Source organism: Anopheles nili, chromosome 3 (genome assembly GCF_943737925.1).
Source record: "Anopheles nili chromosome 3, idAnoNiliSN_F5_01, whole genome shotgun sequence".
Classification (NCBI taxonomy): domain Eukaryota; kingdom Metazoa; phylum Arthropoda; class Insecta; order Diptera; family Culicidae; genus Anopheles; species Anopheles nili.
The window spans coordinates 22,041,911-22,069,552 of NC_071292.1; the positions used below are offsets into that span (position 1 = coordinate 22,041,911).

General features: G+C 49.9%; 1 protein-coding gene across 1 annotated transcript; it reads left to right on the forward strand.

The window, feature by feature from the left end:
- Positions 1 to 22,362: 22,362 nt before the first annotated feature.
- LOC128723294 (serine/threonine-protein kinase meng-po-like) lies at positions 22,363 to 25,028 on the forward strand. The gene has a single exon (XM_053817019.1). The coding sequence runs from the start codon at positions 22,363 to 22,365 to the stop codon at positions 23,884 to 23,886; it is 1,524 nt and encodes a 507-aa protein (XP_053672994.1). The 3' UTR covers positions 23,887 to 25,028.
- Positions 25,029 to 27,642: the final 2,614 nt, after the last annotated feature.

Here is a 27,642-nt window from a genome sequence, read left to right on the forward strand (position 1 = left end):
GTCACGTACCATCACAACAAGCTACAATAAATAACTCATCGCAGTAGCCTTCGCCAAATTCCTCCGAACTGAGAAAAAAAAGTTGCAAAAATATGTAGATTCAAAACCTGTTGAACGCGAGCACGAATCTTTAAACCTCTAATAATGCCTACTTGCAACCGGTGGCAAATATTGCTCCTCCCCGACAGGTCCGTCACCATAGTAACCATCGTACGGTGGCAACGCGCTCGGTATGATTGAAATCATTCCAATCATTCGCAATCCCCTGATTGCAGCCCGTTCGCCATTAGAGCAGATTGATGCGGGAAAAGTACACACGAGCCGACCAATAGCCCTCGATATTATTGCGTTTTGCGCCCAGTGGAATAGGGATTTTCCTCGATTGGAAACACGCGAGGAGCGGAGCAAAACCGGCGGACCAAAACAAAAATAACACATAAAGCGAAAGCGGGCAATCGTATTTTTCAAAACACTCGCACTCGAGGGTGCGGCGGGTCGTCGCTGAAAGCCGATACCGCACCGATATCGGCGACACGCCAAACGCGGTGGCGCGAAAAACCGACCGCGCTGCCAACCCCAAAAAATCCACCCTTCGGGGACAGCGCCCCCGTACGATGTCGAAGGTTACGGCGGGACCGGGGTGACGAATGTTCGGTTTCGTTTTCGTTTAGACACGTCCCAGCATCAGCGTCGTGTCCCGTGTGGCCTTGTGTACAAACATACTGTGCTTGCGTCTCACATTTGCCACACACTCTCGGCTCTCTCTCTCTCTCACTCGCTGGAAAATGACCCACCACCCGCACGGTCTGTCCGGCCGAAAGGGAGAGGAAAAACTCGTCGTTCGATTTTCCGACGTGGTGCACATTCATTCTCTCGCATTCTCTTTCTCTCGCTCTGACTCAAGCGTGGAATCGAAACCGAGGAAACGCTCTCGAAGCGAGGCCGGTTCCGTCGAAGCGGGAAAAACTCGCACCCGACCGGACTACGGAAAACCCGACAGGACGCGCTGGCAGGAGTTTTCAGTTTCGCGTTGACGTTTGGCGCGCGTGGAGCAAACCGGCCAGTGTCGGCAGCAGTGTTGAGCATCATCGCTCCTGAAAGCGTCGTGGAAGGTTTCGGTGGCCAGGAAAAATAGGCCCAGCTAAATCGCACGAAGGAAGTGTTGAAAAATCGTGAAGAAAATACGGGCTAGAAGTGCCGTAACACGCGACAGGTTCCATTACGGTGATGGTGAAGATTTCCGGGCTTTAGCACGGGACGCTTTAAGACGGGAAAAAGCACATATACAAACACACACGCACACTTAACACCACAGGTGGTTCACGCGTGGAGTTTGTGAAAATCTTCTCAACCCTTTCTTTTTCTCGCCCGAGACAAGACGACGCACGGCGCGTGGTTTTGATCGGTCGATAGTTTATCGGAAAACGCCATCAGCTTCCGCGTCAGACTAAACAAAACCCGAGAAAGACGCAGTTTGAGCACCCGAGTGCGAAAGCAGAAAGTAGGCTGGGAAAACGCGAACTTTTCCTCCCACCAACCATGGAGGCGCGTGGAGAGCAGTGACCGTGCGTTTTTCAAGAGCGAAGTTGCGTTTTATTTTCGTGTGCCGCAAGCAATCCAGGTAGGGGACGAATTTCAGCCGGAAAGTGCGCGAAAAGCGCCGTGAGATGTGCTAGAACCGAAGATGTAACTTTCCAATCCGTGTGCCTCTCGAGACGGGTATTTCCGGGCGTGTGGTTTCGATTTCACAATACTCGTGCTTCCCTTTTAGTAGCGGGTGCCACCCGTGAGTGAATAAATCCTTCCGCGCGGCAGCGTGAAAAGTGTGGCGAGTGTCGAAAGATTGTCTGTTTTCCATCGCAAAAGACGTTCTCCGTTGGGGTTTTGTTGGAGGCGCGATTTTAAGATAGCGAATGAGCGCGCGGAATCCTTCCGAAAACCCCCACACAAATGCCGATAAGGAAGCTAGCTGCGAGAAATTAGTGAAAAGGGATGCAAAAAAAGGATATGAACGGTGTGGTGTACGAGCAAAACAACAAAATTATTTAATTCAATTTGGCATCGAGCAGCGAAAGAGAAACGACCGTAAAAGAGAAAGGTTCATTAGGTCTTCCAAAAACCCGACATCAAGCAAAGTAAACAAGAAACGGACCGATAGCAGCAACAGCCTCGGGAGCGGAGCTTGGAAGGATATATTTTATGCTTAGGTAAGTAAGATGCCCAGCGACGATTTGATGGTTGAAAGATGATGATTTGATGACGGGGGAAAGAAACGTGGGGAGAAAAAATTGCCAGTTTTTAGTACCGATTGACCGGAAGGCGTAATTGGATTAGCGTGAATTCTGCAGCCAGGCTGGGACCGGATTGGTCAGCTCGATGCAGTTCCCGTTTACGGTTGGCTAATGAAAAAAGCTTCCCCGTGTATTGTCCAAAAGATAAAGAGAGCAAATGCTATTCAGACCCTCACACTGGCCGGTTCATTTTGCGCATCTGTTGGAAAATTCGTTTAAATCCGCCCACTGGTGGGATTGTGGCTTTAATCAGATTTACCATCGAGCTTCGTCCTGATCGGACCCGGTGTGATGCCAACAGTAAATCACGCAGTAATGGTAACAGATTTTCCATTAGCTTTTCCTCCGTTGTCCATCGTCCTTGTGATGTATGACGTACGTGCGTGTTGGTGTGTGTGTGTTTATGTGGTCCTTTTTTGTTTTTCCTGCCCTTCTTCCGTCTCTTGACGTAAAAAGAAATTCCAATGGACAAAAGCACCCCATCTGCGAGGAATCACGACGGGACATTGATGTTACGCGACCAGAGGCGGGTTCCGAAAAAAAAACGGTAGCACTTTCCGGTTTGCGGTTGTGTGGCCGATGCCGTCCAATTTATTGGACGGACGCGGCACGAGCTTTCGGCTTTCATTGTCGGTGTTTCGACACGCGATCACACCGCGAGGTATATTTATGTTTTTTGCTTCCGAGAACTGGAGGTGACCAAATATAAAAAAAAATCGAAAATGCCCTTCGGGGGGCCTCCTCGTCACTAGTGCTTAGCGCTAATTGTCAGATGACACCTTTCAGGACGCTACCATTTTCCGACACATTAACCCGATGGAGGCCGATGGCGGGTCGCGTTAATGGCGCTTGGTTCGCTATAAATAAATGGACCGTTCCCCGAGGCGGCGACGACGTTTGTCCGTGGCCGATGACCGCGTATGAGAATGGTGCTAAATTGAGCCATCGATTTAGGTTTTTTTTTCTTCTATTTTTGATCCCACAACCTACGGTGATACTGTTGGATTGATGCGATTGTAGCAGGCCGTTGCTATCCAACAACGTGGCTGGAAATAGTCGGTTGCGATGTGACGGGAACATTTCTTATCATAGTTGAAGTCAAGAACATATCACGTGTCAAATCAGCTCCAAAAATGGATCCAAATTATCCTGGAGTTATTATGGTCATTTAATTTTATTTTCCCTATCACAAAATTATTCATTAATTTAAAAACAGCCGTTCAGTGAAATGTTATCTCTTTCTAAAAGATTGAATTGTATCAAAGTTAGATATTCAAACCGGGGTCAATTATAATGAACTGAAAACAGCATAAGCTCGTTTGACGTGATTAGCTAGAATCCTACGTGTTCTGTTGCGGAATTGTGTGCCTCGCTTCAGAGTTCATCCAACCCGAGCTGATTGACAGCTATTTGCGTTTCGTGTTGATTGTTTCATCCCTGCCATCACGGACATTGGGTTTGCTCCTGTGGGCCCCGGAGCTGTGGAGGCTATTATTATCCGGACGCGTCCTTTTGTACCCAAGCCCTTCCAAGGTCCGATCGGGCGATAGACTATGGCTCCGGTGTGTTTAATTAAAATGGTCGATTCAAACCGATCCCACCACCGGAACATCAGCCGGATTCCAAGCGTCGGGACGATGTTAATTCCAGGGCTTAGATCGAACGCAAACCGCAAGGATTGAAGGGAATAGAATTGCATTTTACCGGGAATTAGCCAAGCAATAGTTTCTAGACAGACCACACTGAAAACCACCGGAACATTTGTGATCGTACCCGGAAAGGAGTGGAGAAATTCAGCAACTCGTGCGTATGCGCATCCTTTGCGGTGCCGTTCAAGGCTGTGGTAGATCCTTACGAAGCTTTCGCTTTTTTTTCTCTTTATCCACTTTTATTTTCCACATTCCAAACCGCCGTGATAATGTGGCGCTTCTTTCTAATTGCGAGAGGCATAATCTGTCCCACCGTATACTTTTTTGCTGTGTTGTTTTCATCCCTCCCTTCCGAGAACACGCTTCGGGTCCACTCGCGTGGTTGCTTCCTTCGGCTTTATCTGGCCTGTCGCCCTTCCATCAGATAGCAGCCGGTTTCCAGGGTGGCCGGGATTTATTCCGACTGCCGGCAAGCTTCACCGCACGGTGCGATAAAACGAGCAGACCCCGATTTCCCAGGACGCGGTGGATCGGTGGGCGCCATTTTCCGACCCTTTTCAGCAGGGTTGTGCCGCACCACCACCACCACCACCAGCACCGTCACCGGCGGTTACACTTGACCGGCGGCGCAAGACTGGGACTAAATTATGCTACTATTTTTAGCCCAGCCCGCCCGCCCAGCGGAAAGCTCCATAAGCCATAAGCTGCAATCCCGTCGCAGGAAATCCACTTAAAATCCGCTCGCACGGGACCGAGCGCTTTCCCCCTTCGTGGGGGAGAGACGGGATGGGAAAAGTTGTACAAAAGTTTCCACCATCCTGGCTCGTGCGGGCGATGTGAAAGCGAAGGTAGGGCCTTTTTCCGTTTCCCCGGTTTTCAAGGTTTAGCGAGCAATGGAGGCGAATGTCCCTGTGGGTGGAAAGCGGCCTCACCACCGAGTTGCTTGGTATTATTCACGCGAGCGGCGAGGAAAAGTATTTCCCTTGCACGTTAGCGGGGAGGCGAAAAAACGAAATCACGCATTCGCTGGAACATGACTGATAGAGACACAAGCTGGGCTGGGAAAAACCGTACACAGTGCCGTACGGTGAAGCGGTTCTTCTCGTTTAATAAAACCATCTCGCTTGGTAAGGAGGTTCGGGACAGGATGCTTCGTGGGAAAACGAACTCTCTAACCCGTTACCATGCGAGCGTGGCTTTTATTTCCACACGATCGAACGTGCGGGCTTTTTGCAGGACGGAATGATCGATAGAGGATCGGTTTGGCACGACCGGATGGATGGATGGCCCGGAAGCGGTGGTGTGTTTTCCGAGCACTTGCCAACCCCCGTTTCTGGAAAAAGAACCAAGTGAGGAAGTTCCTTTCCGTGTGAGCTGTTCTTCTTTCGCCTCCTGCTCGACGACGAAGAAACGGGAAATTGCAACCGAACCGAAGTGGTTCAAGAATTTGATTAAGATCGAGACGGGGTAAAAATTCCGGCACACTGCTCGATGATGGATCTCGGTCGAGAGGTAGCAGCAAACAACGCGGGTGGTCATCCTTTTCCGCGAAAAGCTCATAAATTATGCCGTCACAAAAATGCCCTTCCCGTGGGTTGCTGGTATGCGGCGTGATTTATTTCACCACAATCCGCCTCACGGGTGGAGCGGGTTTTTCTTCATCGGGCGCACTCTCGAAGAAAAGCCACAAACTCGGTAGCTCTATCTGGTTAATAGTGGCACATCGATTCGTGTGCTATTTTTTGGGAAAAAAAGACCGTTAAAAAACGATGGATGAATCAACTTTCATTCGAAAAGAGAAAAAAAAACCCAACAAATTTACGAACCGCGGTTTCCTTTTTTTCCCGTCGCCAACTTTCGCCAAGGTCGTGGTCGCGCAAAACATCCCACATACGCGAGTGGTCGAAAAACAAATCCCTCGAGCCGTGGTTTGAGCGAACGGATTCCAACCGTAGGTGCACGTGAAAGGAATTCCGGTCCGTGAAATGGTTCCACATACATTGAACCACCCAGGTATGGGAGGCGGTCCAGCAACCGTACCGTTCCCAGGCGACACCTACGTGAATGTTTTCTTTCCATTTCCCTTACCAAGCGGACCTGGTGTGTTTCCCGAATGTAGGGAACCGGGCGTTGGTGGGACGTTGGCAACATTTGTCCAAATCCGCGTAATGAACATACGGTGACGAGCCACTTTTTCCTCTCAGGAGGCAGAGTTGGAACGATTTATTCCACCACCTGGACCTGGGGGAGGCGATGAATAATCGCTTCGCTTCACAAGCCGGACCTTTGATCAGGTTCAAGGTTGCGAAGTGGGAGGTGCAGCTAAAAATAAAACAACCACTCTAGCCAACCCAAAACCGATGTTCTAACCCTACCGAACGCGTTATAGGCAGCGAAAAGGTGTGAAGGTGGTTTCAATGGGTGGAGGTGTGGTGACATTTTAGACACATTTTTTTCTTCTTTAACGACTTGGTCGAATCCAAGCACGGGATCGGATCGAATGTCAATCGACAGATTTGTTGCTTTTCTTGGGTTGAGTTTCAGGGAGCTCGAAATTGGTAAAGTCGTAAGGATAACGGCAAAAGCAAACACCGGAAGGGCTGGAAACGTGATTCACCTGGCAAGAAGGGCGTCTAAGCAGGCTTCGCTTTGAAGTAGTTTGAACAGTTCTTGCAAACCGATCGATGTTTATTTTATCACCTGCCCTTTTCCAGGTGGTACCGGCATATCGGTGCGTGTCGGATAATTATTCACATAATTATACACGTCTTCGTTGACTGCGAGCTTGCCCAGAACCGGGCCAAGGCGAGCCGAAGACTCCGAGGATGGTTCCAATTACTACTCGAGCCCTTCCAGGAACTTGTTAGCAGATGTCCTCGCCGCACTAACGTCTCAGCCCTTTCGGCAGCGCGCCTAATTGAATTCCGTACGTCGTTTTACTCGCTCTCGCACGTGCTCTCACGCCATTGCTGGTTTGAAGAACTTCGCCTCGGTTCAGAACACCGACAGCACATGATTTCGCAATTTCCGCTGATTGCTTCCTGGCTCGAAGGACGCATACACACCCGATGAGTGCCGGTTTGAAGTTGCGCTCTTTCGGGCAGTGTGGCACGTCGGTGTTGGGAGCTTTTCCTGGGAAATTTCACTTCCACCAGGGTTGTCATGGTGACCGAGTACCGGGTGGAGTGTCTCCCCACGGGCAGATCAATCTTCTCATTCAATACAGCCTCTAGCTAGGGACGCCCACGTGTGTCCTGGAGCATGCTGCCTGTTGACTATCACTTCCACTGTAAGCGATTCCGGTGCTCGTGAAGCGACCAGAAATGAGCTTCATGTTGGCCATGGAGCCCGGGGTTGGTCAACGGTGCTATCGATTTGCCAACTACACCGGGCGGCGCTCGTGCCGGTATGGTGCTAAAAATAGCGCTCCAGTTTGAGGATCTATTTCGGGAGCTGCTCCAGCATGGGGCCTGGTCCACACGAGCGGTTCGTACAGTTCGCTGGCCTCGTTGTTGGCATGGTTTTTCCGCTGATAGATACATTCTCGGTGGCAGCTGCCGGTGACGGAACGACAGTGACATGAATGCCTTGTTCAGATCAGGCTTGCCAGGTGGATCTGTTGAATCGGTATGTCGGTGCACATGCCACGAGCAGAAACGGCCCACACGAACGTCGTTCACCGTTCACGGCTTGTTGCCATTCGAGATAAGGCCCAGGGCCCAGGTGTACGATAATCGGCTGAGCCAAAAAGCTCCCGTCGTGTAGTGCCTTTTTCCGGAATTCTTTATTAGGGCTGAACTTTGCACGATGAAACGCAAACACCGGGAGGTCAGTATTTAAATGAGTCCTTTTCGGAGTGTTGAGCCAACCCTATCGGGGGTATCACTTCATTATACGATTTTTTAGTCCTTTTCTACCGTACCGATCCCGTTTCGTAATTACATCGCGACCCATGGTTTTTGTTGTCTGGTATCGGATCCTGCCAGCTGTACGGTGCAATAAATTTATGTCAATTTAACTCTATCAACTCGCTCACGGTGCACATGCCGTGACCTTTCGGTGGACGTTCCCTATCCTGCCTTCCGGGAACCTTTTTGCGAACTTTAGCTCAAGGACACCGCGCGGGAGGGATACATTCCTCTCTTTGTCTCTCTCGCTCTCATTGACACTCGCATGGCTTGGTTTCGGGTTGTCGGAGGGTCCTTGTCACGATTCACGAACACGTCGCGATCGCATGTCGTAGGCTTACTGTTTTTCTACCTCACCAAACGCGCTAACAAGCGGTGACGTTTCGCCTTATCGTACCTATAAATTTTCGCGTGCGGATATCCGCTTTCCCATGGCCATGCTTTCCGTGGCCCGATCGATCTCGCACCCCGCAAGCGTACTCGCCGCGATAATTGAAATCATTAGACCGGCAAACATTAGCACCACCCGGCCTGGCAGCTGCGGCCGTTGGGGCAGGTGGCGCGCTTAATCAGGTGGCAAGAGTGTAATCTCGAGTACCGTGCTAGACACGCGCCAGAACGAGGGTGTACACTTGCGAAGGCGGTGCAATCGACGATCATTAGGAGCGATTATTTGGCTCTCGCGTTCACCGGTGCCGGCTCGGGTGATTGTTTATATTGCGCCTTGTGCCGTTCCCGGGTTCGAGAATGGAAAAACGAACGGCCGATGGTCGGCGTTTTCCGTGGAAAAACGCAATCAAACGTTATCCGCTAACGGGCGGCAATTAGGGAGCGCGCACGGTGCCCGGCATCCGTAATGATAGATATTGTTCGAAATGTTTTCGGCACGAGCTGGCCCGGATAATTACGGGGTTCCGCGGAATCGATGCTGGCCGGGTACTTTATTTTCTGCGCTGGAAGTGAAACTAATTTTGTGCCATTTTATGGCATAATTGGGACAATGATTGTTAATTATTTCCAATGCCCGGTCAAGTGTGAGGGAAATTGTACCTCAGTGTGAGCCTCACACGAAATAAACGGCTGGTATTGAAGTTCCGATAATTAACGAGAGCACGCGTTTCGGGGAAAAAAGTTCAGAATAGCATTTTTGGTTGAATTGCTCAAACTTCTGGAATAGGTGCGGCATTTTTCTCTCAATTACAAGGACCCGTCATGGTTCGGCTGTTGTCTTATGTGCCCGCAGAATATGCGGAACAACGCTTTATGCCCTAAAGCTCTAGGTCCTCGCGCTGGTGCAAGTTGGGAAAGCACCAGACGCGACGCACCGGACGACCCGAGGCAAGGAATTACGCTACCAATTTGGCTATTTACGTGCGAAGTGCGCCAGACCAGACGGGTCCAGCGAAAGCGAAGCAAAATAAAGATCCCGTTTCGGAGCCACGTCCTCCGAGAGTAAGACATCGATTAAGCGAGTGCCGGAATGAGCGCACTTTTCCAGCAGTTCCCTGGACCACCCCCGATGCACGGTGTCGTCAGCAGACCAGTCGCGCCCGGTCGGTGGTTTGTTTTACTTTTCCACGGTGCGAGTGGGCGGATGGGTGACGTGTGTCTTATTTGTGTTTTTCCGCTCACCGATTTCAGGGCGCCCGGAATGAAATCGATGCTCATTGGCGAGATAATAAAATGTGGTGCTTGCATCAACAAAAACACGGGTGTAAATGTTCTATTTCCGCCACGGTGCGTAAGCGGGCTTTGACGATGGGGGAATATGGGCTTTTTTCCTGTTTGCAGCGCCCGTTGCGCCTGGAGCTTATTGGCATTGCCTAATGAACGCGGAATATGGCCGGATTTTCATGGAAATGGTACTGCTGCAATCAGTTTGGATCATTTCGACAGAGCGCTGAATAGGCGGCGAGGATTTTAATACATTAAATATTTACGAGACTTATTAACAATCGTCTGCGGCGGTGTCTGCGCTGCTTCGGTTGGAAACAAGGAACGCTTTGTATAAGTTTTAAGTTATTCATACAGCTAAATTAACTAGCAATCGTTCTCTTTTCGTTCCCTCGGTAATAACCTGTACTTTTGATGTCTTCCACGGAGCTTTCATTTCCGCTCGCCTTTAATGAACAATAAAATCCGGTCATTTGCTAGGTATCAACACTCTCTTAAAGAGCAAAGCAAGGGGAATGGTTTTCCAACAATTACAAGCCATTTCACGCAACAGCGCCACCAATAATAATCTTTTCTCTCTGGGAAAAGAGCCGATCCTGGCTCGACGGAAGAGTCAAACTGGAAAACCGTTCATCAAACGACATCGTAACCGTCCTGTGTCCTTTTCACGGGAATCAGCCACCGGGAGTTTACATGAAGCATTCTTCCATTCTCGGTTCTGATTGGTGTTTATCGAAGAAAAACAATTCACAGAACATGAAGTGCTTTTCCCTTTCTGGACCGACCGAGAACCGAGAGTCTCCCGGTAAAAGGGACGAGAATAAAATGATTAATTTTCACGAAATGGCTAACGTTATTTAACCGGCTCGAAGAAATTAACAAACTGATGAGGTGGAAAAAAATAAATTAAAAAAAAAACTATCTCTGGATTAGCTCTACGCAAGTGGCATCTCGAGTAAAAGAAGATTGGAAATTTTAAATGGAAACTTTTTTTTTCGCATCGTTTCCCAATCAACCCGCTTCTCCACCGGGAGATAAGGTTCCTAATTCAATTTGACATTCTTTACCGCAGGGACAAATTGCTCGGAACGGTCGCTACGGCTACGGCAGGCTACCGGAGCCAAAAATTTAATTGAATAAATCAAATTTCGGAGCAACTTTCGATCGGCGCTCTTCGCTAAAAGCGAAAAATCGCCAACCCATTTTAGGCTCACTGGAAGTGGGAGACGGGTGACGAAAGGTGGAGGGTGTGCGGGGAAGTTTAAAGAATTTCGGATGGATGAAAGCGTATCAACTTGAAGAAACCCTCCTCCCGAGGCATTTTCGATGGAGGAAATCAATTACGAAGCAACACCAGCCACCGGTTCGACGCTTTCATGCAGATTTTTCTGCCTCCCAGGAAGCTACAATTTGCATGTTTCCTCTTTTATTGGGTTTTTTATACATCACATCGTGTAGTTTTCCCGTGGCTGGATGGTTTACGTAAATGGCATGATTTCATTAAAAATGCTCCAATTTAATTTCCCCCCACGGCTAGCGTGCACTCGGGCCGGTATTGTGTAATAAGGGGTAGAGTCCTTCAGCAGGAAGTGCACTTGTTGCCATTGATGGAGGCGGAACAGCACTCACCGGTTACGTAGCCGTACGCCGGGAGCGGGTGGCCCGGGAGATTTATCCCGCCACGTCCCAGCATCCGGCATAATAAATTGCCCTTTTTTGCCTCCCCGAGATCGGCAGCACCAGTGCCAGTGTTATCCTGTTCGATAGCAGGGGGCTGCGATTGCGATAAGGTGTGTTTTGCTTCGTACTGCCGAGACGCAGGCAGAGGAACCAGCGTCCTATCGATTGTTACTATTTATAGCACCGACTCGGTGACTGACGAGTCTATCGCTAAATGCTCGGTTTCGGTAAGGAGCTCTGCGAGTGGCACGTGATAGATGAACCGATGTGCGGTTAAGCGAGTTATTACGTAGAAAAGTAGCTCCGTTGGCATGCTGGCATGAACTAATGATTACATCTTGAGGTGCCGATGGACGATAGATGGTTCAGCTTCATGGTTGCTGGATGTCGTCTTGGGGTGCGATGTCATGTATGCGAATGCCGATTATCTGTTCGTGATCACGGGAACAGCGATAAATGACATAAGGTGACGCCGACTGTCACGATGATCGCGCGTCACACAGCAGATGATTTTTGGTTGTAAACATGTCAAACGGTGAAATTTATACAATTTGTAAATATCCGAGGGAAAGTGGGCCATGAGTTATAGTTCCAAGACTCTGTGGATATGACAGGATATGAGTATCTAAGTATGCCGTGATGGGAATGTTGCTAGCGTATGTCGGGACCTTCACAAGATTTCACTTAGGTCGACGAGATCAAACAAGTTAATTAGCGCACATGAAGGAAAATGAAGGATGTATTAATTTTCCATGTTTTTAAACAATCACCACACCGGTTTTGATTTTGTGGCGTAAAATTTTAAAAATATAATTATAATGCAAAAACTTCACCGTGCACGTATGTCCTTTGAACCATTTTTCATTTACATTTATCCTTAATTTTATCATTTCCGGTGCTTTAAATTAAGCCTTGTCACGCGTAAAATTTTCCAATATATTTCATCGATAAACATGGTAACGATACTTCCCTCCGTTCTCGCAAAGCATGCAGCATTGAGCAACTTTGGCCTCAGAAGGCGCTCATGGGATGTAATCGGAAGTTTCATTTCCATTCGCTTCGCTTCACCGACATTTCACCCCAATCCTGCTCGGCTTCTTGCGCAAAATTATAATTGCGCTCCATTGTCTGGTTTGGGATGTTTCCGAGCGGGCACCGGGATGACGTACCGAATGAGGTGAAACTTTTGCGTGGAAGATTTTCCAAAGAAGAGAAGTAGAAAAAAGCACCATTCTTCCCCGATCGATCGATCACAAGACAGACGAGCGGTAAATGATGCTGCTTTTCACCAAGAGGGAAGCTCAAAGCCCACTCGCTGCCTCATAAACGTCGGTTCCAAGGCGGAGAATGCGATTACCATTTCCTATTCTGGAGCAAGCTTCTGGCAGCGAATGATGGCTTGCCTTACGGTTGATTGTGCAGCTAGAGGGAGAGTTTTTTGCCGTCATTTCCGGTCCAGCGGAGACGCCCGTTTCTCGGTGGAGTTCCGAGAGTGATTGGGTTTACGAGCCGATTTGCATTCTTTCCACGAAATGGGGCTATTCGTGTCTTCATTGTTGTATGGAATCACGGGCGACAGCGAACCGAAGACCACAAAAGGCAAAACTTGAGGATGGTGTAACATTTTCCAGTCAAATGGGAAATGTTATTTTTACACTCATCGGCCATCGCTTCATTCGTCAAACCACCGCCAAAGTAGCAACTAACGGGATGGGTGGTCGTGGTTTGCCCTTCATCCGTCGTACCGAAATCACTTCGAATTAATTTCATTCCACAAATCGGAAGGTTTCCATCAATCGAATCACCGCAACGACTAAACAGGGCCCGGCTAAAAATATCACAACCCTCGGAAGGTGCAAACCATTCGTTCTGTTAAAAAAAGGCCAACGAGAGAGAGAGAGGGTCGCATCGATTATGCGACGAACTTGGCTTGCCCTCCTTTCGATCGACCTTACCAGCCCTTTGGTGTGGTTTCGACGTCACCAGCATTAGGCAGAATTGGGAAGGAGGCGGGATGTGGCGTGAACCGATCGGCGTCGGTCGAAGAAGCCGCGCCAAACAGTGGGGCCAAAAATAGATTCGCTCATCTTATTTATGAACACGATTAATCTTAATTTACGCGGACACCGTGTCATGGTCGGTGAAAATTCGGCAAACCGCTAATTCGACCCACCCGCCATCGGTTTCCATCGCCGCTTGACATCTTCTCCCTTTCATCCAAACTCTGCCTAGTTCGACACTACGGAGAATTTGTTCATCGTTTTGTAGCACTTCGCTTCATAATCGTGGGATGCATATAATAAAAAATGAAGCGTAGGCTTACCCCAAAGTAGGGCCGTATTATCGAGAAGACTGCAAGGTATAGCACTTCGGGAAATCCTCTCCCAACGAACACCACCGTAAGCTTTTGGAATCAAATACTGCGTGAGTTTGATTGATGTGTTGCGCACACGGTGAGTGGATCGAAGACCGGAGGCCCAAGCGATTCCTACGTGTGTTCCTACGCTAGGATTTACGCTACGCCAACGTTGTTACCGTGCTTCGTGGGCAGCGTCGTGCAAATGCAGCACGAGTCGTACCATTTTTATTTACCTTCGTAGCCCTTTTGGGAGGAAAATCCGCTTCGTAATGAAGTTTATCCGGCACTTGCGGTAAGATGATGAAAGCGAGCAGGTAAATTGCGTTTTTCAAGTGCTTCCACCCACGAAACAGCTGAGCCTCTGGTGAATCACCGGGGAGCCATTATCACGGCTGAGTAACACTTTTTTCCACTCACTCTCGAAGCGTTTCCACTCGTGCGGTGAATGATGATTCCGAACTCCGATATTCGAAACCTGGAACCTACGATGCGTGATGAATTCGTTCCCAAAATTGGTTTGGTCGAATGATGAATGGGCTTGCTTGGTGTTGAATAATAAATTCCCATTTCTTATGTATGAGCGGAAATCGATTTCTGTTTTCCCGCGCGCAGAATGCCTTACAGGCCGGTAAGGAAGCGCGATTACTCGAACCACCCACACCGGATGCAGCCGGGGGGTTTTGTGGTTTCGGCCTAAAACTGGAATTGCTTCCACGTGGTTCCCCCCGGGGAACCGGATTGTGCTGCCCGATAAGCACCAAAGCCCGGAGCACACAAAGAGGAAACGGACCGTTGTGTACCGTTGCATCTAATGATAGTTTTCGCCCATTCGGTGTGTTTGGAGTTAATTTTAACTTTTGCCCATAAATCACGTTCGCAGAAAGATCGATTTTGGGTGATGCCGGAAGGAATACGCCCCCAGGACCAACCAATGTACTCCGACATGTACGTGGAACTCATTACAGGGTGTTATGCACGCACGAGTGCACCATATAAAACGCGCACTGTTTTCAGGCCGCCCGCCGGTTCGATGGCAGCTGCCCTGGTGCGAAGCTGTCCGGTGGTGAAATGGATCGATTGGAAAAGATCTACCTAGTCGAGCAATGGAAAACGTTAGACCATGGACGGTAATGCCGCCGGGTGGGCGAATGGAACCGCAAACGAACTTTTAATTATAAACAGTCGATGGGTGGTTTGGTTTGGCGCGTGCAGTCGAGTAAGATGCAGTGCCGTAAACTATTATTTTGCAACCGAACGCCGAGATTTAAGACATTCATTCTCCATCTCGCTTTGCAGGTTTATTTTCGACTAGTTATCCTCGTTCGTTTTGGGGACGCTCGATTCATCGACGCTATTGCTTGAAGCGATAGACGGACCAGGCGCCTCCATCGGTGCCAAGGGCGTTAAAATTAATTCGTTCCCGGTGATTAAAAGCCGTTGTAAAATTGGTTTTGCCATTAGGTGGCCGCACTTTCATTATGGCACTCATTTGGCGTCCCCTTTAGCGTCCACTGGGGAGATGCTATTTTCATTTGCGTGCTCTCACATGAGGAGGCTTTTCGATGGTGACCATCCACCGAGGTGTTCCCTTCCAGCTTACCAGCAGACAGAGCCGGTTGTCATCGACCTCTGGGAATATCGGGTTGCCTTTGCCCGGACTCGTACCCTGACGGCCACACACGGGATGTTGTTGTGCGCGGAATTGTGGAAAATACGCTTTTACGATCGGCATCTCGCGCGAAAAAGCGAACACAAAATATAGCAATAAAGGCGTGCTCAACACACGCGGGTGACCCCGTGTGATCGTACGTTTACGGTCGTCCCTGGAGGTTGATGGTTTCGCGGTGCGTTCACTTAACATTCCCGACACTCAGCACCCCCGAGACCGCCCCCAAAGGGGGACAGTGGGACGAATAAATTTGCCTTTCAAAAGTGTCCAATCATAGCGAAATTTATGGGCACCGTTTGGAGGGATGTTTTTTTTTCCACCGCATGCGTAAGAGTTTCAAAGGAGGGAATTCGCAACACTCAACCCACCCGGTGTTCCGGTTTCTTGCGTGAAGAAGCCCACACGAGGAAAGGACGATCGAGCCGGGCCAAGAGGACAAGATGGATAGTGATGCGCTCGAGTTTCAATTAGAATCACGCCGTAAACGTAAATGGTGAATGGTTTACGCCCCGAAAAGATTGCCCCAAAATTTATGGCTGTCTTTTCCGTTCGGAAAATACCGAAAAAGAGTAGCTCACGGTGAATCACGGGCGAGCAAGTTCGTGGGACAAGCGTTCGAAGACATTTGTGTGTATTCTCCAGACGGTACGGTACGGTCACCTACGGTCAAGTTGTTATGATTATCATTGCTATGGGGTTGAATTAGCTTAGCCCAAATCGTGCATCGAGTGCCGGCATGAGAGAAGTAAAAGTAGAGCAGAATTTACGACGCGTTTCTAGGACCGGCGCGTTTATTGCCCCGCGATCGTACAACCGGTCCCCGGTGAAACGAACTTGTCCCAGTTGGTGCGGTGATAAATTAGAGGTACGCCGGTTTGTAGGTGGCCCAGACGTGGCGAGTGAATCACTCGAAGGCGACACCGGGGCTGACAGTTTAAATAAACACATCACCAGACGGGTGGGTAGGGCGTCTCGTCGGCAACGGTGGTCTGGAACTGGTGTGCACGTGTGTGAGTGTGACTTTCTGGCACTGGAGTTCCAAACCCATCACCCCCCGTTGGGGGTCACATTCGAGCGCTCATGGGGGTGTGGAAGAAGCTAGGCAACAATAGGGTGAAAAATAAAACCCAAACCGTCTTGCCGACCATTGCCTTCAGCGGGTCGCAACCGTTGTGATGGTCCATAAAATGGCCAGCAGAAACTATCGCGCTTGCGGGGCAGCAAAGCAGCATATAAAAAGCAACCAAAAGATGTGGGAGAAACGCGTGCTTTCTTTCTCCTCCATTCGTCTTGCACTCAGCGCCCTCATACACAACGAGAAACGGAAGCACGCACGCATACAGCGCTGGGACGCGTGCTGTCGTACGCAACCGTTCACCGTAGACAGCTGAGTTGGTGCGTAGCGAAGCGTTGATGCGTCATCGTGCACGCGAGACCGGTTGACCAGGCAAGGGAAGCAAGGGAAGCAAAGGAAACAACCTCCAAGGAAAAACACTTTTCATCGGATAAACGACCGGTGGGTGACAGGGAAATCTTTTCATCTTTATTCCATTTGCCGGCAGGATCAAGGGGGGCTTGTGGTGACAGGGAGAGAGCGGTACCGCAGGAGGGGTGATTGAGGTGGGGATTTGTATTAAAATGGCGACGGAAGAAAAAAAAAGAGAGAGTGGAAAAGAAACACGAAACGGGCGGCACTCGACGAGCAGAAACACGTTACCGATTTGTTGCTGTGGGCGGGTTAGCGGATGATGGGCGATAAAAGCAAGCTCCGGGGGTGGTGGGGTTGATGGGGGTGAGTGTCGGACAAGTTCAGGAGACGGGTGAAAGAGAGCAACAACAACAGCATACAGAAAAAAAATATCACGAGCGGATCCTCGCGCACCGATGGAGCGGAAAGCGGGCAGGCCACGGGCAAAACCAATCTTCAATATCACTGCTGACGTCATTGCAGTCAACGGTGGTTGGGACGTTTGTGGGTGGTAGTGGGTAACAGGGACGAGCGTTCGTGCGTGTGTGTTGTTTCTGGGGAGGGATTGAATTTTTATCGCAGCATCGAAGCGGGAGCCGATCGGATTCGTTCTGGTGACGCTTTCCAGGAGCCGGTTCGCTGCGTGTGCGCTTTTTGGCCGGTTTGGAATGGTGGCCCTTATTTTGATTTCCGTCAGTCGGCGAACCATGGCACGCGTCTTGTTCGTCGCTCGGGATGATGGTTTATCAAGTGAAGTCGGTGTAAACGGCGCACCGAACCACGACCGATTTGTTAAGTCTACCGGGAGGATTCCTTTTTGTTCGATTAATTCAGCAGTCTGCGTATTGTATCGATTGGTGATGGAATTTGAATGGTTCAATTTTCCGAAGGCGTTAGTACGGTGAGTAAGACTACGCCCGTTATCTGTTCCTGGAAGTACTTATTCAAACATTTAATATGCTGCTCGATTAACGACCGGCGTGGAGTAACGAAATCCGAATCAGGTGGATTTCTTAGAATCTTGGGCAATCATCGGTAACGGTGCATTTGGGTTAGTGTTAGTATTAGTTAGATTGAGAATTGGTTTTTCAAAGGTTGCTTGAAAGCTTTGAGAAAAATACTTTGTTTGTATTGCTAAGAAGAAAAAGAATGTAAACGTTAAAATAAGCAAAATGTGCATCGCTACATTCCTTTATACAATTTTAACACAAAAGCATTCAACAATTCTTCAGTTGTTAATCAAATATTTATTTTAATTGCTTATTTAAATAACTTTGATTGTTATTTTTATATTTGTTTAGTTTTAAAAATTATGTCTAGTTTATATTATTATGTCTAGTTTAAATTTGTAAAACTAGTAATTAAATCATTTATGTGTAGTTTAAAAAATTTAAATTGAAAGTATTTTCAAGCATGACATTTTCGACGAAACAACGAATCAACGATCGTTATTTTGAGAAATGTACCGTTACTTTCTGGCATCTCGTTACTTAAATTTAACACTTCTACTGATTCTGACAGACCAACAGACTGTCGTGCTTCAAGAAAGAGCGAAAAACGAAACCCCTCCTTAACGATGTACAAAGTACCGGGCGTCTCCATCGTTGGTTTGCAAATTATTGCACCGATTATCGGCAGCGTACCACCGTTGGGCAGCGTTTCCACCGTGCAGGAACCAGAAACAGGACGCGAGAAGAGCGTAATCCCATTTGCCGAGAAAACCAGAACCTCCCAGATCCCGGCCAGAGTTCGTGGAACGATGCCAGCAAATGCACACTCGCGTGCTTTTTTTTTTGCCCTCTATTCGCCCACCGACCCCATCTCAGTTGGCCGGGGATTAGAAAATTTCCCGATTGGCGTCATTGGCACGGGGCGTGATACTGAAACGAAGCAGATCGCTCCCGGGCGAAGGGTGATCGCCAGCACGATTTATTCTCTTAAATCAATCAAAAATTATTCGCCCCGACATGTTCCATCTGTTAGTTCACAAATGGAAGGAAGGGCACACTCTTTCTCTCTCTCTCTTTGTTACACACCCATGCCTCCCGTGGGTGAGGTTTTCACAGCAAACAACGGTGACATGTCCCGGCCGGTCTCAACCGGCCCATCCGGCCTGTCCGATCCATCCGGTGTCCCGTGCGGAGTCGATCGAAAAGGGCACATGTTGTGCAGGGCGGCGATGGATAAATTTGCTGTCGATTTATCGCCACCATGCCGGGTGTGCGACGATAGTGAGGAGCTAATGCTTTTGCCAGCAACACCGAGAAACTCGCATGACGCTCGAAGCGACCGAATTTAGCCAGACCAGGCCAACCCCGAAAGGTGAAAGATGCACCCGTAATGCATCGATTGGCATTTGGCGACCACCGACTCGCATCATTAGCTGGGTTTATGGGTTTGCTTTTGCCCTCTCAGCCCGATCGGTCGTTATTTGTGGGTGGGGTTGTACGCTCATTTACGGTGCAGCTGGAGCGGGAAATCGTCCTCGGTGGTTGCCAATAGCTCGGTTGGGTTTTGCATGGAAGAAGACCAGGAGAAAACGCTCGCGAAACAGCTAGACCTGGGTGTCATCTCGTGCTGGCGGGACGCCCGGTAACGACGAAACAACGTGCCAGCGTGCTCCACTCCGTCTATTTTGGGGTGCGACGCTGTTCGACAACGTTTACACGGCTGTTGCGGTTATTGCTGCTCAAGCCCCTTTCCCGATACACCGGGGTTGCGATTGCTCGACTTTCTTTCCGATCGGTTGACGTTTGCTGTTTGCCGTTGGGGTTATTTTCAGCATCCGGGCTCAAATTGGAACGAGCGTTTGATAAAAATATGGCCCCCGACCAGGCTGTTTTCCATACCACCTTGGTGTAAGAGAGAGGTTGGGAGGGAGGTGGGAGGTAGAGAGGGTAAGCAAAATGGCTTTCTGAGTATATTTTCGTCCAGAAACAAAGACAACTAAATTACGGGAATCTCAAACCAGACCGGGGGTTTATTTTTGGCCACGCAAGAAACCAATTCTTATTTCCGCGTTTCGCTCGATCGGTGCCGGAAAAATCCATAAATACGACACTACGGGCGGTGAAAAATGGGCACTCGTCATGACATGGAGCCGACACTAGGAAAAATTCTTTGCTTAAGATCCCAGAAGTGCTGCTTATCATGCTTTTACGAGCTGGCTATGAGTAATGCTTTCCGACGGCCCGTGAGTGATGAGTCCTTTTACCTTATTAGCGTCCACTTGCACAAACGGAAGCCAATTTTTCACCCCAAAGCTCCTGGGGATACCAGAGAATTTTTTAGCTTTTTAATTCCGTTTGGAGGTGGGCTTGGAAGGAAAAATGGGCTTCATAAATCGTACCGTACACGAAGTAAGGTTGCACCAACCACCATAATTTGTCACCCTTTGGACGGCAGAAGTTTTGAGGGAGAAAAGGTTAGCTCATTACGCATTCGTATTCGTACGTCATGATTCACGTGATGCTTCGCGCCCCTATCTCGTGCCACGTGGGACCTTTCCGGGATGAAGTGGAATGCTTGGAAGTGGCCCAACCTCGTCGGCAGAGTGGTTATGATTGCCATTACTTCTGGTTGTACTGTAGCAAAGGTTGAAAATATATCAGCCCTCATCAGCCCACGCGGGAGAGGATTACGAGCAAAGGATTATCATCCCAGCGAGGGGTGGTTTTATTTATACGTTCGTTTCGGTGGCGAACGAATGTGGTGGAAAATCAAACCACACCGCTCGCTTGAATTTATAACAGAACAGAATGAAATCCAACGACCAAAACGAGCAGCGAACAAAAACTAGCTGGAAGAATCCGTCGCCGTCCCGGTTTCGTACCACCCAAAAGCGTCCGTCATCGTGCGAAATGGGATGGAAATGTTTTCACGTCACGTCAGCGCCGCCCGAAGCTCATTTACATCGAACTTTTCGCTCCAGCCAGACGGGGCCACAATGGTGGGCGGATGGGAGAAAAACGCATGCCGAGACAATGCCCCGGATCTCTCCTTCCACTGGCGCAGCCAATTTTCTACCCCATCCCGGACAGCGCAGGAAAACGGTATCTAAACTTTCCGGCTGAAGGGAAGCATAATTTATGCTGCTCGCCGGGCACACCGGAACCCCAAGCCCCAGCGGAAGCGTCCGTCGTTTTGCGTCATCATCGGTGTGTGGCCCCTTCTCAGTTCTCGTTTGCGCTCCAGCTTCGCACCACCACCAGCGCAATCCTACGGGACATCTCGCAAATGCTTCACGTTCTAAAGCCATCGCTGCCACGCGTGGCTCCTTTGTTCGTCCGTCAATGACGTCATGCGGACGGGACGGTCCGGGAAACCATGGCAACCTGTGGCTTCGGCGGGATGGCGCACGGTCTCGACTGTTCCCTTATCAATTAGCCAACGTCCCCGACCGGGGCTACCCTACATTGGGGGTGGGCATGGTGAGTTTGAGAGGCCATGGAAACCCATCACGTGAGCAAGTAAATATGCTTCGGTTTCGCTTCGATGGAGCTCGTTTCGTTCGGTCCGTTTTCCAGCGCTCTTTCATGGGAGTTCTTACCCGTACCAGGAAAAGTGGACGGTTCTTCCTTTGGTATGGAGCCTAGAACCGTCAGGGCCGTGCAAGTTTGTTGAACCAAACAGGCAGAATAAGCCCATAATTTATCTCCGAAGGTCGTGAAATTTGTTTCTGCACGTTTGGTGTGCGCTTCAATTTGCTCCGTTTCGCTACTCCGGTGTTGAGTAAACAGCGCAAGAAGTGAAAAAGATTTTTGGCCCCGAAAAATACGGCAAGTCCATCGAAAGTTTGTCGTCGTCCTTTTTGTTGGAAAGCAGTCCTCCGTACGTGTGGCAATCGGCCTGGCTGATAAATCCCATCGGGAAAGTTTCACGGCCGTTGGGTGCTTTGTTATGCGGAAAAAGTTTTCCACCCGGGCACGGCAACCGATTGGGACGTGGAAAAGCAACAGGAGGGCGATGTAACCGATTTCAAATTCCCATCGGCCTCCCCCAACCCCCCCCTCCTCCTCCTGCTCACCCTCACACGCACCATCTGCCACCGCCGTTCCGTTCCGTGTGCAAATTGCCGTGAAAATGGCCAACCGTCATTTTTGGGGCGGACGAATTTTCTCGCCAACTGGGCAGCCGGTTTTCGGGCAACATGTGTTGCCACATGTGAACCGTGCTCCGCTTGACGTAGGGTCACCGGTAGAGTCCTTCTTCTGCCGTGGTGCTTCTGCGAGGTGCTGGAGGGACAATCCTCACACGACACGAACAGACAGACACGCGGGTTTGTTCGGGTTTAAAAATAAGATTTTATTTATAGTGCAATGAGAGTGGGGGTGGTGCGAGATGTTGTTTAAAATAACTTGCCCCTTGCCGATCGACCTTCTGGTCCACCGTTTGGACAGGTCTGGTCGGGAGTGTGGCCGAAATGACCGCAAGGACGGGTGCGTGTTTAGAGGGCGCTCTCATCTGTACATGATTTTGTAACGATCGCGATGGGATCCGTTGCTGGGTCGCTAGCCTGGTTATGTCACGCACGTGGAGCAGAGTGGCCGAAAATGGGTCAATTACGCTCGAAGAACCCCCCGGAGATACAACGGCCCCGAAACCCACACGCAGATGGAGTAGTTTTCCGATTTTTTTCTCTCTCTCTCTCGCTTGCTCCCACAGATGAGAAATATACCTCCAGCAACCAGCACCATCATGAAGCTATCAGAGAGCAAATCCGACACGTCGATTATCGCGAACCTGTACAAATCGATCAACAACAGCTATCGGCGGCTGTCGAACACCAGCAATGTGCTTCACCGCATCCCGGACATGGAGATTCCGAACATGGCGATCGCGGACGAGTACGACATCGAGAAGATGATCGCGGAGGGTTGTTTCGCGAAGATCTACCTCGCACATCATCGCCCTACAGCGACCACGGTCGTCTTGAAGGCGATTCACACTGAGCTGACGAGTTTGAAGGAGTTTGTGCGCGAGTTTCACTACAACTATCAGCTCAGTCACCACCCGAACATCCTCAGCTGCTACCAGGTGAAGTTTCAGACGAAGGAGTACTACGTGTACGCGCAGGAGCACGCCCCTTTCGGGGATCTAGCCGCGAACGTTGGTGCGTCTGGGCTGCCCGAAAGCAGCTGCAAGAAGATCGCAGAACAGCTCAGCTCGGCACTTGGTTTCATGCACCTAAAGGGCCTTGTACACAGGGATCTAAAGCTCGAGAACGTGCTGGTGTTTACGCCCGACTTCTCGCGCATCAAGCTGTGCGATTTCGGAACGACGACACGAGAGGGCGTGCTGGTGAGCCGGAACAACAAGACCTGGATCGCGTTCCTGCCACCCGAGGTGCTTGAGGTGGTCAAGAACGAGCGGTTCATCTGCAAGGCATCGGCGGACTCGTGGCAGTTTGGGATCGTGCTGTACGTCTGTCTGACCGGAGCGACCCCGTGGAAGTCCGCGGATTGGGTCCGGGATGTGAAGTATGCTGCGTTTATGAAGTACCAGAAACGCGAGACGACTAAGATCCCGGAGAACTTTCGTCGGTTTACACCACGGTTGCTGCGAGCGTTTCGACGCATTTTCGACCATCGGGATGAGGACCGAGCGAAGGTGACGGACATCATGAAGTACATGAAGAACCGGTGGATGGATGGGAAGATCACCGTGTCGAAATCGGCGTCGAACATCGCAACCATGGGTCAAACGGGCCAGCAACAGCATCAGTCGAACCAGCAACACACTAGCTCCGATCAGGACTCGGTGAAGTACATCAACCACCGCGAGAGCCGAAACTCGTTCGATGGAAAGCTGCGAGCGCGGCGTATGACGAGTGTGGGAGCGCTAACGCCCGATTCGGTGCCAGGATCGATGGGTGCCACCGGACCAGACCATCAGGATGCGATCCGGACGAAGGTGTGGGACTGGCTCGAATCGAACGACCTCAGTTGTAGCGGTAGCGCAGATGACCTAACGTTCTGGAGCACCAAGGATACGAAGACGTTGCAACAACAACACCAACAGCAACATCAGCAGCAGCAGCAGGTGTATCAGCAACCCCAGCGACGGCAGAGTCTTGCGAGCCATCCACTGCACCAGCATCACCAGGACCTGATCAGCTTCAGCGAGAGCCACAGTTTCGTGCGGGAAACGCGAACGATCACAAGTGGTGGCGTGAAGCTGTATAAGTGAGCGAGCCTGCGTTGATGGAACAACGGAAACAACCCCTCTAACCTCAGATTCCACCTAGTGTGAACGCGTGAACCGACAGTACACAGAGCGAACAATACTCTCCCGAAGGACCTCCCCCCGGGCAGACTCCCGGGGCGTAAGTAGCAGGTACATGTGATTATATTAATTATGTGTGTGTGATAAATGCGAAAAGTGGACAGAATTGTTAGGACGTACCGATTGATGTGGAGCGAGCTTCTACAGCTGCACGTTAGAAGCAGATTGCGAGAACTCTTGAAGAGAACGTCGCGTGTAGCCATACCGTGTGTCAGGAGCAGTAGAATAGATGGAAAGAAAACTCGTAATTTGTAAGGAATTATTGAAAACGGCGAAACGGAAGGACCATGGGCATGGTTACCGAATTACAAGTGCAGCTCACCGCTCAAAGTGTAAAAGGAAAACAGGGAGAAGCTAGCCATAGAAGGTGTTATCTTTAGTGAACGTGATAAACGTATAAACGAGGGTATTTATACAGATCTATACAGATATACTGAACCATATACACATATTTATGCTAGATGCTAGCGGTAAAAATCGAGCGGTCGAGGTCGAGTTTAGACGGAGCGGTTCAAAAAGGAGCCAAACTGCTCACGGTGTATTAATTGTTTTCCAACTAAGTGTTACCTTGTTTGTATCGCGTAGCGAATCCTGATCACGATTAGGCAGGTAGTGTGGTGAAAACAGACGCAAACACACAAAAAATAAAGAAGCAAACCCCTAGATTGTAGTGCGAGATTGAGGAGATGTAACTAACCGAAGCATAGCGCAAGTTAGACACTTAACCGAACGGTGTTTAGAGTACGCGTGTGTGTGTTTGACAAGGATATCCCCGATCCTTAACGCCGGTGCAGAGACACACCATGAACGATGCAATAATAGCTGACGGAGATAAGAATGGGGCGATTGTTCGCTCAGACCCTATACACTCAAAGAAAGCAAGAAAGAATAGCTGGCGGCCGAAACGAGACGGTGTAGTTTTACCTCCATTTTGGAAGGCGGGCGTTGCGTTTTTGGGGTAATGCGTGTTCGCGGGCATGCCGATTTGTAGATAAACCGCGCTGGAGTTCAGGAGTCTGTTTAGTCGATTAATAAAGTATGTGATAGCGGGTGAATTGAAACCAAACACGTCTCGCGTGGTGTGTCATTTTGTCCGAACGGGTGGGGGCATAAAGGAGCTGACGAAAAAAGAAAAGAAAAGAAAAGGATCCCAGCAACCGGAGGGGGCTCGAATTTCTCGCACCATCTGACAGTCCGCGACACGGATTCGCAAGCACGAATCTGTCACTGAGCGACCGACGTGGGTAACTAGATGCAAAAGGAACGCCGCTGTCGCATCTCGTCGTGCGGTCCATTGCGCGAATTGAGTTTCGTAAACGTCACGTCCATCCGCGCGGGTTCGGTTCCGTGAGCCGTCAATTAGTCGTGCGGTGGTGTGCGCGCGCGTGAGGCAGATGGTGAAAAAGGTGAATTATGTCACAGCCCGCACGGTTCGCGGGGTTGGCCGCGTTTTTAGGGATCGGTTTTCGGGACCGCTGGCGAGCTGTGACAGGCCAAACTCGACCCGGCGATGTGATACAAACGCGAAAAACAACTGCACACGCTGGGCGGGCAATGGGAAATGGAAACTCGAAACCCGGTGGGTTAAAATTGACCGCAAAAGTAGCGTCACCGCTGGTGCGCCATTGGTCCGACCGGTCGGAGCAAACAACTCGCGTCTCTGCCAATTCCGCGCGTCTGTCAGTCAGCCAACTCGACAAAGGAAAAGTAATCCCGCGCGCGCGTTCATACACACACACAGCATACGCAGGCGTACCCATTCGTTTGGAGGTTCAATAACTTTCCCGACCGGGAGGATGGAAGCGAGGAGGATGGTTCGTTTTCCCTGGAGCTCGGACGTACTTCGACACAACGCTTCCTTGTTGTCGCCGTATGCTGGTGCCGTGCTGGTGTAATAGTTTTCCCAAGAAAATCCCAACAGGCGCATCGCTCCGGTGAGACACGATCGCTCGCATGACGTCTGACGTCGATCCGTTACCGTTCGTGGTGAGTTTTCGGTAAACAAGCGAAACCTCTGCCCTCGGGAACGGGGCCAAACTCGCTTTTGTAGCGCGTTGTGAAAGCTGCTGCCGTCACGGCGTGGAAAGTGGCCTTTTCCTTTGCTTTGGTTGTGTTCTTTTCCGGGCGCTTGAAACGATCGATGCGAAGACAATTACCAATTGAAGGGGCGAGTTTATACGTTTCCGCTCGCTGCTTTGACGATTCCAGGATTAACAACCGAAATCAATGATGACATCGATTCAATCAATCGGCTACCTGTGGCGTTTGTTGGTCGTGTTGGTGCATCTTTTGAACAACCACACGATGAAACGTTATAAATTTTAAATGAGCTCTCCTTCACTCCGCCCATGAGTCGTGAGGAAACTTTTCCTAGGAAGCCAGCATCCGGTTTTCACGAGAAACAAGTGGAAAGTTACCTGATTTGCTACCCAAAAGCAAACTCGCATGAAACCGGTGCCTTGATGACGACGGTGCCAGACGGTGTAATGGAGTCGTCTCGGATGTGCTTCCGGTGGGGTTGGAGAGGTCCTTCGGAGAAAATTTCTCATCGGACCCCGTGCTTCAGTTCCGGAATCATATCGACGTGATTTCGATCCTTAGGGGACCGTTTCTTTTCCTCGATTCCTCGGGACATCCTGCCGAGTACAGAAACAAGATTGTCCCTAATATTCGGCCAGCTTCATTCGATTACCGGTATGTCACTGGTGTCACATATGGATCCCGGTGGGTCTGGTCTGCTGTTCAAACGGAGCCTTCGCTTTTCCACCCACTTTCGGTGTCAATTTTCCGGCCGGAAACCCTTCACCGACGGGAATAATGGTTTCGGTAATTTATCGCCTTTCGAAAGAGGTTTCGGGTGGTTTCAAAAAGGAGCAACAAAACAGCAACAACAGCAAAAAATCCCCTTTAAAAACGCCTCGTAAATGATGCGGACGAAGAACCCACCCAAAATTGCGCGCAGGAGAAAATTAATGCGCGCGTAGTGAAATATTTTGTAAATACATCGCCCAGGATGGATCGAAACGGATCGACGATCTGTGGCCCCGAGCGAGCTCCACTTGTCTTATGTTTACATTCCTTGCCAGACACGCGGAATCTAAGACCTGCTCGACCTTTTCTCGCCATACGTGTCCCACCGACAGTGTTCCCACGTGTTCGTTTGCCTCGCGTCCGGCACATATGTCTCCATCTGGCGTGTGGAGAGCGATGCTGCCACCGCAAACAGAACCGCGCAAAAGAAACATCCTTCTTTTGCTGCCGATATGCAACACCGATCAAAGGTAATTTGTTTCCCCAAGCATCGTGTTTGGTCCCGAAAGGCGTTCGAGGGCACTTTCCCACGTGATCGCGTGGTGGTTAAAAAGAAAGTGGCCCGCGTGTGGGAACGAGAAGGATACCCCGCGGGGTAAATAAAGCCAACCGAGGGGCCAACCGAGCGACCAGCCCGCTTTGCTTACGCGATCGCGCCCTGATGGGGCACTAATAACTTATTCTGTCTGCCCACGGACGCTCGTGACGCTGGTGCAGCGGTTCAGCTGCGGCTGTTTGATGGGTCCGCGAGAACGGTCCGGCATGATGATGACGGTTAAAAATAAACAGAACATATGCCAAACAATTTGTGTTCAATGTTTCCCCGCTCGCCCGGGTCGTGACACCTTT

Coding starts and splice junctions, on each gene's coding strand:
- LOC128723294 (XM_053817019.1), top strand. CDS start 22,363: ATGAGAAATATACCTCCAGCAACCAGCACCATCATGAAGCTATCAGAG.